This window comes from Morone saxatilis, unplaced genomic scaffold (genome assembly GCF_004916995.1).
Source record: "Morone saxatilis isolate NCDOM2014 unplaced genomic scaffold, NCSU_SB_2.0 Contig11, whole genome shotgun sequence".
Classification (NCBI taxonomy): Eukaryota; Metazoa; Chordata; class Actinopteri; family Moronidae; genus Morone; species Morone saxatilis.
In genome coordinates, this window is record NW_023339663.1 from 28,964,928 (window position 1) to 28,976,212 (window position 11,285).

Genomic DNA, 11,285 nt, shown 5'->3' on the forward strand with positions numbered 1-11,285 from the left:
ACAGATAATCTGTGAAAAAAAAAAGTATGTTTATGAACAGAAACTAATATCTGACAACTTCCTAGTAGTAAACAGTATTGAATGCTTTTTGGGGATCAATGATTTTGGAAACTTGAGTGAAATTATTCTATTGTTCCCCTACAGTAGAATTAACTCCATCTCAACCAGATGAAATAATAAAATACAGAGCGAAGATATTAGTATATTAGCTAGCTAGCAACAGGCCAGACCTCACTGATTACTGTACAAATAACTCAACTTTATCAGTGATATGTGTGAAATTGTCATATTTTATGGAGAAAATAATATCTGGTTTTCCCTCAGATGCCCTCTGGCTGCTCTGCCTCAACTCCGCTAACTGCTAATGTAGCTTTCCTCCAATTCTTCTTTTGAATTTGGAATCCATAGCTAGGTAGCTATAAAGGAAAAGGTGTCAGGTCAGGACAAAACTTATACTTTAGTTGACAAAATGTTAAAAACATTTTTTATTTGTTGTGTAATTGTAATGTAAGAATCACTTTAAGCCTACAACAATGATAAATTAAAATGTTTAAATAAACTTTTCAAATAAACTTTCTAAACTTGAATTGAAACTGAAACCAGTATCGCCCTAGTTCATAAGTTTTCAAAGTGGGACGAGGGACTCCCCAGCGGGGGCTCCGAACAATTTTCCCTTACTAATTGATTGATTTTAAATGTATTACCTCCAACAATTCATGCATGAAAGAATAGTCCAGTGAATGGAAGTGAAATAATATTATATTAATAATTACCTTAGTTATCAAATGAGCCAAATATGTGTGTGATTTGATTTGGCCCAGAGGAATTTTACTGTTTCCCCACAATCAAAAACTGATAAATGACTTTTTTTATGTACTTGGTGTAGTCTGAAGTACTATCAAACAGCAATATCACTTTAGCACGCTCGAGCTGTACAACTATAAGTTAGTGTGATACATAGTATTTCAAAGAACTCGTATGTACAAGTGAGTGTGGTTAACTTGTTGCTTGCTGAGGTTGAATACCAACGTGGGTAACTGATCCTTTAGATCCTGTAGCACCAGGAATTAGAATAGTAAACTTTGCACATTAAATAAAATAATAAAATAATATTTTGTTTGTATGTATTTTTATGATTTACGTTTGGCTTAGAGCAATCAATTTTACTGACAATAATGTTGGTATTTGTTGTACTGGTTTACTGGTTGTTACTTGTCACCAGGACTTGTGTAATTTAATGTGCAGTTTTTCATAATGTCAAATAAACTATACTGCTGTAAACTAAACTTTTTATCACTTATTCCTGGCGATGGCATGACTGATCTTTGAAGGCTTAAGCGGGGCCGATAAACTAATGTCAAAATTGCACTTTCTGTCAAACTGAAAATGAAAGCAGCTGATGAATCACATATTATGTCTGAAGTAGCAGTGATTCAGCAAATGTCAACATGAGACAAACATGATAAGAACACTTCTGGTAAGAAGAATGAGTGAAATGAAAAGTAAAAGTTTTTACCCTACTGGTAACAGTTCAGGTGCTTTTGGTTTTATTTGCCCATGTTTTGTTCTATCTGTCTCAATCTGTCGACTGACTGACTTGTTATTGACTGGAAAAGTAGTGTTAACTGTCCAGAATGCTTCATTATTGCCATGCCACAGCCAGAGTGCCATGGCTTTCGCAGAGCTCACTCATAGGTATTTTCTAGGTATTCTATAGGTTGTAGGCAAAAATTAGACACGGACCGGTAAAATAGCAAAACAGCCTATAAACACACACATGTATTAGCATTAAATCAAAAGGTTGCCTACGAGGGGTCCTTATCAACAACTGTTAACCATCACATAAAGATGAGCACAATAATCATCAATAATAGTGGTCTAATTTCATGCATGATCCACAATGATGGAGAAATAGAAATTCATGGCAAAAATAGCACATTGTCAATGTTTTAGAAACACCCCAAAATTTCATAAATGGGGGGAGCTTGTGTGTTATTATTTTAAATATGTTTTGGGGGGTTTTATTGCCATGATAGTGACTGCAGAGGGGAGATGACACGCAGCAAAGGGCCACAGGTCAGATTCGAACCCAGGTGAGCTATCAGGGCACCCCAGCTTGTGTCTTATTAAGAGCGGTATGTGACGAGCTGGGAATGAGAATTTGTTGGCAATGCACTAGTTAGCAATAGTCAGTACATTTAGAATGAAGGAGAAAGTTCTAGCAATTATTGACATTTCCACTACACATCAGTGATTAGTCTATGACTCCAGAAAAATGGTTACTCTGGCTTCAACTGCATCCAGTGAAACTAGCAGTCTACGCAGCAGCCCCAAAGCATGTTTGTTAAATTTAAATTCCAGTCTGCATTTCACAGTGTGCGTGTAGCCTAAGGTTCTGCTCCAGTTTCCGTAATAAACTATACCTCAGCAATGTGTCTCGTCTTAATGACTGGTAGTGAGACTACTCCAGTAAAGAAGTGGGGATTACTGGCTGAGTGGCTGCCGGCTCAGCAAGGCATTGAGCCAACACTGATTGTTAATCCTCACAGACTGTTGCACCTCACTGATTACTATCTCAGCCTCTTCCTCTTCCCATTGTCCTGCCGCGCCTTTCGTCTCTCACCGCTCTATTGGTATCTAATCGGGAGGAAAAGGCAAGCATGTTTTGTCTATCTGCTGTCCTGCAGGGGAGACGCAAAGTAGGATCTGACGAGAGGGGGAAGTATTAAGAGGCTGGACGAGATACCACCCAGGGCTGAGGACAACCCTGAGCCACTTGGTCTTTAGTAATTAACTTGTTTCCCAACGGCACGCTGGTTACGGAGCCCCTGAGGAGACGTGCAAAAAGTTCCCCTGTGTTTGTAGTGCACTAATAATTATCTTGTGCAAACTCAACGTTATAGCCATTTTGCTTTATTTTGTATGGAGCTCATAAAGAAAACTAAATTACGAGCAAAAATTAATAATTCATGCTCTCAAATGTGTGATTGAATAAATAATTAAATACATTAATTGAGTAATTATAGCCACCACAATAACAGAACACATGAGTTCCTGCTGTTACATTGATTTAACAATAATTTGAGAACACAAATCAAATAGTTTGTAATGATGGGAATTAAGTAATTCAAATGACTAATTTGTGCATGAGTTATTAATTTAAGAGAATAAATGACTACATAAGTTACAACAGTAAAAGAAAAAGAAAACTCCTGTCACCCACAGGCTCTGTTTTAATGCATGCAGAATTTGTTTTGCACTACAGTACAAATGATTAATGATGTATTTTGTAGACAAGGATCCTTTTTTCTTTCGTTTGTTTAAAAAAAATGAATACAATACAAATGAATTTGTTAAATACAGTGCAGAAATGGTATCGTAATAACAATAAAACCCAAGCATGATGAGACTTTTGTATGTTGCCAACATACAAAATATAGATCAATATGAATATGATTGCGGTATTCTGGAAATGATAAGTTTTAGGATAATTAAATTTTATCATTTTAGTGATAAATGTCTACTCATTGCAATTCTTGGTCAAAATATTGCTAAATTTGGCTGAATTATAAAATCCAGAAGTGGGAGCCGAAAGATCTGACTGTTATTGCTGAGCTGAGCCAAATGATCTGGCTCACAAAAAAGAGTTCCCATCACTGCAGGTTGTACACCATAAACTAACACGTATATACTTCTGTCAATACAAGAGGCATTTTATCTGTGTTTTTCAGCTGTCAATCTAATGGAGAAGGTATGCTTATATTTCAAACAATTAAGCTGTTTAAATAGGCACATAGTGTCTCAGTAACTGTGACCCAGGGTCAAGTCTCCAGGTCTATCTGTTTTTCTGATTTTCACACATAACTACTGTGACAGTGATCGAGCTCTTAGTGCTGCCAAAATGCAGGTGACCTACGCAGCAGTACTGTGCCTGAATGCATCGGGTGTAGACACTGAAGGAGGATGGAAGGTGTTGATATTTAAAGTATATAACATTATATACTGAATGTAAAACCAGATAAGTTCACTAAACTTGTGAAATTGCTGAAACGGATTACATCAAGTAAAACTAACTCAATTTTGCAAGTTGAAAAACATTCTTGCTCAAGTGGGTTCAATAATTCTAAGTGACACTGACTTAATTTAGTAACTTTTATTTTTACTGTGAAAACAAAATATCTAGTAAAAAGTACTTAATCAGGAATGTTTCTTTAACTCACAGAACTTTGCGTCATTAAAATTACTAGTAAAAGCTCTCTTTTGAGTAGCTGTTACTTAAAATTTCCGATGTAATCCGTTTCAACAATTGTTTTTGGTTAAAATAACTTATCGCATTACAGTGCTGTATGTATACTTTATGTATAATCAAGAGCGTAACCATGGTATAAATACTGGTTAGCCCTGGTATATAATTCTAATTTTTAGTGACACCCCTGCCTGCATCATTTACAGTTATTGTTTAATTTTCTCGCTCTCTTTTTAGGTTTTCTGCTGTCTTACTGTCTTATATATGTACATGTGATGCTTTTAATGTTACCTCCCAACTGGTCGGCCATGATGGTTTGAGTTGTTGAAGAAGAGCATGACACACACTCACCTATAGGCAGACTCTTGCCGTGGATCTTGTCGGTCCAGCCCGCGTAGTAACGAAGAGTTTTTATGCTTCCGTCCAGGTCGATGAAGAAGGACTGCAGGAAAGGCTTCCCTGTGTCCAGAGTCTCCAGGGTCTAAAGAAAACAGGGAAACTAGCATCAATCTTAAATACTTTTAAAAAACATTTAATGGTAAAGTGCTTTAGAATACATGCCACATTCACCCATATTCAAAGGCTCATTACATACAGAAACTAATACTCATTCACATTCATACACCAATTGCATCAGGAGCAATTTGGGGTTCAGTATCTTGCTCAAGGACACTTCGACATGCAGCGAGAAGAGCNNCACTTCGACATGCAGTGGGAAGAGCCTGTGATCGAACTGTCAACCTTCTGATTAGTGGACGACACGCTCTACTTCCTGAGCCCCAGCCACAGAGTAATTATAATTTATTACAACTCTTGTTTCTGTAGTATTGGCCTTCATTCCTATCAGTATCAGTAACATTGTACTCAGGTGATCTCTCCAGATGAAGCAGTCTATACTTTGGACCTCTGCCTCACAATATCTTGCGCTTTGATTTGTGAGTGGCTCAACTAAAGAGTAGTTTTTCCTCTTCGTATAGTTTGACTTGACTTCAGAAAAAATAAACAGAATTGAGGTTTTTCTTATTTCCTACCCCTGTAATCATCTCTTAACTCCTTTTCTGGAGGACAAAATGAAGCCAAATTGAAAAATGATTGAACAAACTGTGTGTTGTAAACATGTATCACAGTTTACAGACCCACTTCCTGCTTACTTAGTGTTTTGAAGGGTGATTAGCCGCATTTCACTCAATTTCGGTTTGACCTCCAAATGAAGTGATGTAGATAATCTGGACAAACTGTTGCCTTGTTTCCAACCTGTCTGATCATCTGACCGCTCGGGCTTCATTGTAGTGATGTGTTACAGATCTCAGCAATTACTTTGGCAAATACACTGTTATTATAACTGATGGAAATATTGGACAAGCATAAGACCGAAATAAACTGGAGTAATGCTTAAATAAATACCCCCGCTACCTTCCAAGGCCTCTCCTTGCACAGCGCAGGTTGCCGATAAACTGACTGTTGGCCATCTAGACTGTTTTATTTCTCTGTTATACAATATACTAGGAATTTATTATGATGTTATGCTTGCCGGTTCCAGATATAATAATAATAATTACTATAATAAAGGTGAATTAATCTAGGGCCTAACAAAGGCAGTGGGTTGTATGAGGCTGAAATAGCTGGCGGGGCAGCCTCTATGTGGATCCAAGGGTGGTGCAGTGGGATGTCAGCCACACTGGTCCACTGCAGTATGTCTTTATAAATATATGGCAGCAAGACAAGCATAAAACTGAGTTTATAATTGATTATGTTAAGGCATAATAATGATTATGTTTGTCAGACATGGTTTACTCTATATTGTGCACACTATTCCTCTCAAACATCTATTCCATGTTTACTGGAGTTGCTTTTATTTCACTGTAAAAGGAAAAATAAGAGGCAGATCCTGAAGCCACTGTAGCACTTTACTGTACATTTAAATGGTCTGAATCTGGTCCTTATTTCCCCAAACATAGCTAGGAGTTTAGTGTAATTAGCCGTACCCTCCACACTACCACTCCAGAGCATGTTTGCAATTAGCAGTCACATGCAATCTGGTATTATTACTTCACTCACATCTGTAAGGGTTCATTTACAGATCTAAGTCTTAATGCAAGCTGGCAGCTAAACAGAGTGGAAAGGCACAGCAACAGGGATTTCATTCCAAACAATATCTGAGAGAGAGGGAGAGTAACATCCAGCAATCATTACGAAGAGAAAGGGAGAGGGCCGGGGTGGGGCCACAGTGTCATGATGTCATGCAATAATATAGGCCAAGCCCAGATATGAATAAGTCAATATCATGACAGCACATGGACACACTTCCCACAAATCCCATAAAGTTGTTGCTTTTGAAAGAGTACTTGCTCCTATTGTTATTAACAATGTCTGAACCAGCAATGCTAACAATGCCTTTTAGTGGCATTCAGTTGAAACATACAGGAGTTGGTTATACTGCAGGAACTGGAGATTATGGGAATATCATACTGTCCAGTGCTTGTTTAGATCTGACACGGGATTTATAATTATTAAGGGGAAAGATCCAAAAAACAATGAAAATCAGTGCTGGAAAGTAAATTAATATTCCATTGCAAGTACTTCAATACCAAGTTCCAATCCTCTTACTCTATATTTCTACTTCAGTACAGCACAGTTCATTTCAGAAAGGAAATGTTACACTTTCTCCTCCACCACATTTATCTGACAGCTACTTATTGTAACAGATTGAGATTTTCCCTATAATGACAATAAAATATGATGCCCATAATGCATTATTATGCACCCGTAATAATAATAATCCAAAAATATAATATACACTAATATATCTCTGCATAATGAGTAATTACACTTTTGATACTTAAAGTACATTTAGCTTGTAACAATCTTGTACTTTTATTTCAGTGAAATTTTGAATGCAAGACTTGCTTGTAATGGAGTTTGTTACTTTTACTTTAAGTGCAAGATATTTTAAATATTCATTTCAGATTTTTCTAACAGTGGAAATCAGTGATCTGTAGTCAGAATAAAAACCTGCTGTGTCAACAATAAAATCACCATGGCACTGATCAATTTCAAATTCTTCTTCTTGTCATTATGTTTTTGCTACACTGTTTCAGCCTAGTTTTTGGAGGTTAGGTTTTGGAATTATTTGATATTTAGTTTGTAATAAATTCCTTCGCTTCCAATAATTAAGAATATTAACTTATTAACTTATTTGTTTTCTATATTATTTAACTGAACAACAGGAGTAGCGCATCAATCCCATTTAATTGACTTCATCTATAGTAATTGAACTGCATACATAAATCAAGCCATACTTTAAATCTCATTTAGTAAAGGTGTATGTACTGAATGCGGAATCACTACGAAGGCTACGAACAATTCCGAAAAGTCCCGTTGTGTCTACAGCGAGGGAGGAAACGTTAACAGCCTAAAGAGAGCACTGGGAGTGAGCCCACCGCCAGCAGCAGCCGGTCCCTCTCCATCAGGTCGGCCAGTTTGTGCAGCAGCCTGCCCCGGCTGGACGCGTCCACCCTCCGCCACGGAGAGCCTCTCTGCCCGGCCGCCTTGGCTGCCTCCACCGCCTTATCCACATCTTCCTGCACAGAGAGAAGAAAGTAGGCTCCAGCACATTCCCACAGGATGACTTTCTGATAGTTTCACGGCCAGTTTGCCATTCTGAAGCAATACCAGTATTGGTAGTAAAATTAGTACATTTATTTAGAAGAATATGGGTTCCAACGTTATCAGAAATGTGCGTGGCGTGCAGTAAACAGCAGTGTACAATTCTATTGTCAAAGCTAGTTTGTTGAAAGCCTATGGACCGAATTCGGCAAAAAGTCCTTATCCATGTGATTACATGTTATGCTGTAATATATAGATAGTCCTACTGACCGACACAAAACCTTAAATCAACAAATATTTAAATGAAGTTTGGCAAAAAACAACAACTTTTTCCTATGGGATTAGAGCCAAGGACTTGCAGCAAAGCAGAAAATATTTTAATTTAAGGAATTACTCAATAAGTGGTAGAGCATGTACGCCTACACTAAGTTCAATTATATATTCTTAGTAACATTTTTTAATAAAGTCCACAATTGATGCCTTCTTACTTTGTCTGCTTCTTCCACATCACAGATTCTGACACCTGTCGCTGGGTTGAAAGTTGGGAATGTCCTTCCTCTGATGGATGTGTGCCATTCATTGTCGATAAAAATCTGTGGAAAGTGGAGAGTGTTTGTGCCTTAGCTGACACCTGATTTATACCAGCACCAAAGCTAAAAGCACACAGAGTAAATGCCCGAGCTGTCTACCTGCAGCAGCTGAACCTGGTCTAACTCTGTGCAGAGCCCCCTTACCTTGGTGTGTCTGATATCCTGGACTTTGACAGGCTGAGGAAAAGGCGAAGCTGGGATCTCTTCGGCCACTCCATTCTCTGCTGTTCCGTTCTGTGCCATTCTAGGTCAGCAGTACAGTCCAGGGCCAGTCTGTCTGCTCCGTCTACTCAACACTGTCAGCCCATCCACTGGCTTTTTATAAGAATGTGGAGTTCCTCCCTCCTCACAAAGCAGTTGAGGAGAGCCCAACTCCGCCCCTGCATGGCCTGCCTCTCAAGGGCCCTTATCTGAGGGTATTCTTGTTCTTGCAGCACCTTGGAAACATTCAGAAACATTTGTATTTATTACTAATGTTTTGTAGATTGTTGAGATGGTGGTGTGCCTAGGTTTATCTACTGTGGCCCTCTTACTGTACATACAGTAAGTAGGGCTGTGAGGCAGCGGCTACCATTAGCAGTCATGAAAATGGTGAATAAATACAATTTTTATTTTCATTCTTAACTGGTGGGCACAAGCTGTGTGTGTGAGAATAGCAGGGAGAGTCGAGAGAAAGATCCAATCATTTGGCTGCATCTTTCAGTGCAGGCTGTGAAAGTAATGAGACGGAATCCATTCTGCTGCACAATATTTACATCGCAACACAGCAGCTTTGATCTGCTTCTGTCGGCCTATTCGGGCCGACCGCAGGCTGTTCGTCAACTGTGCAAAGGTGTTATGAGTTGTGATGTTCCTCGCAAAGTTGGTTTTTGCACCTGGGCCTGGTGAAGTTGAATGGAGTTGAACACATGCAAACAAATGCTTTTGTTCTTGGGGGACAAAGCCGCTTGCTTGCTCCGGACTTGCACTCATACACAGTCTGCTATTGTTTCCCCTTCGTCGCTTCTTGTCACCCTTTATGTCAAAGTTTAATTAGGACAACGAGCTTTCGCAGGCTCATTTCTCACTCCAGCAACTTTCTAACACTTCATAATGAGAGAGAGGGACTCAAAGGGATTGACCGAAGGGAGGGAGAGAAAGAGCGAGAGAGAGGATAAGATGTGCACGTGTTTGTGTGTGAAGGGGTGGGGGTGGGAGGGCAGGAAAGGAAAGGCCTAGGCAGGATAAGTCAGGGGAAATAATATGAAATGCAAAGCATGGGCCCAGTCCCATGCAAATAAGCAGGAACCTGCTCTGGAGGGGGTGAGTCGATTGCTCAGACAGTTGGAGGGATTAACGGCAAGTGAGAAATCAACACTGCCACCATAAGTATTCTTTAGATGGGGCCAGCAAACAAGTATGCATTCGAGTATCACTGTAGTTTTTATCAAACGTTACTAACAGAAGGATACAATGTATTTGTTGGGGACTATTTCCAGCAGCGGATTAATACACATTTGGTGCTCTAGTGAGTATTTCGAGCAGCAGGACAGTTTTTTGTGAGATTGAGACAAAATAAAGTGTGTGTGTTCATGGTAATGGAGAACAACAGTGCAACAGTGTGGCTCACTGATGTGTTTTGTTTGATAGACTGAACAACAGTGGAGCCCTATGCATTCCCTCCAGGATTTCACAGGTTTTTTTTTGGGACTGTTGTGGCCTAAAATGCCTGCTTTTTTTGCATGAAACTGCAGGACAAAGTGGAAATCACAAAAATATGTCCTAGATATTTTTTTGTATAATTCATTAAAAATCAAAGGCAACTTGATTGAGTTTACGTAGGAATCGTGATTCTTATCTTTTACGATTCTGAATCAACTCAGAACTTATATATATATATATAATATATTTTTACATTTTTTTTTGCATCTTAACTATAATTAAGAATCTTCACTGCTGCAAATGCAGACTTTCTGTGCACCCACTCTGCCTTCTGAAATACACAGCTGCAGCAAGCAATGTAGCTACTAGCTAATCAATCGAATCATCTTGAAATGTCAGTTCTTGTACTCGGTAGACTAGCTAGAACTGAGCAGCAGGAAATTCAGCCAGTCCCATCTCCACTGAAGGCAAGCGTTTGGGCTCCCTTTGGATTCTACAATCTCTCGGGGGAGAAGGAACCTGAGATGACTCATTTAATACGAGAGTATATATAGAGGCTTTCTTACCGCACGGCGGGCTGGAGTAGATCCTGGAATGAGCACCGCTGTGTACTCAATCGAGAGTTGTTTTAAATCAAACCATGACCAAGAATCAAAATAGAATTGAATCGTGAAATACCAAAAGATTCACAACCTTAGTAGTTTGGTGACATATGGCTCACGTTTTAGTGCTAAGATTGGTAAAACCCAGAAGAGTTTTATTTGCCGAAAAGTTGCTTGTGATTGAACAAAATTCTCGGGGATCGGTTGAAATTGCATAAACTGTTGCACAACATTGCAACTTCCTGGAGGGACTGTCTATGGCACAAAGGAATGAGATATACACAGACAATACGTGTTAGAGGGATACATTCATTGTTGGTTTGGCTCTGCACGTGGGATTTGCTGACAAAAATATGAGAATCCTTTAAATAGTGTTTGGCTAAGTCCCTCCAGGAGTTGTGATGTTGCACAACAATTTAGGCAAATTCAATTTTGCAATTTCGTCCAATCATCACAAATTTGACCAGTCAATGTAGTTTCCTGCAGAAACCCTTGAGCAATACGTCTCCAAACTCACTTCCTGGTTTCTAAGACGCTCACACTGACCCTTTTCAAACAGTGGAATTTTATTATGACTGGAAAAAAGATGTTTTTGCAATT

At 38.9% G+C, this 11,285-nt stretch overlaps 1 protein-coding gene across 1 annotated transcript in view; it reads right to left on the reverse strand.

The window, feature by feature from the left end:
• Positions 1-8,731, reverse strand: part of aldh1a3 (aldehyde dehydrogenase 1 family, member A3) — a 28,018-nt gene extending 19,287 nt beyond the window's left edge. Inside the window, exons 1-4 of the mRNA XM_035652388.1 lie at positions 8,587-8,731; positions 8,341-8,445; positions 7,687-7,827; positions 4,598-4,727 (exon numbers count right to left, since the gene is read on the reverse strand). Of these exons, the coding sequence (XP_035508281.1) occupies positions 4,598-4,727; positions 7,687-7,827; positions 8,341-8,445; positions 8,587-8,685 (475 nt within the window). The 5' untranslated portion in view covers positions 8,686-8,731. The remainder of the gene's footprint in view (positions 1-4,597; positions 4,728-7,686; positions 7,828-8,340; positions 8,446-8,586) is intronic.
• Between the last annotated feature and the right edge of the window lie 2,554 nt (positions 8,732-11,285).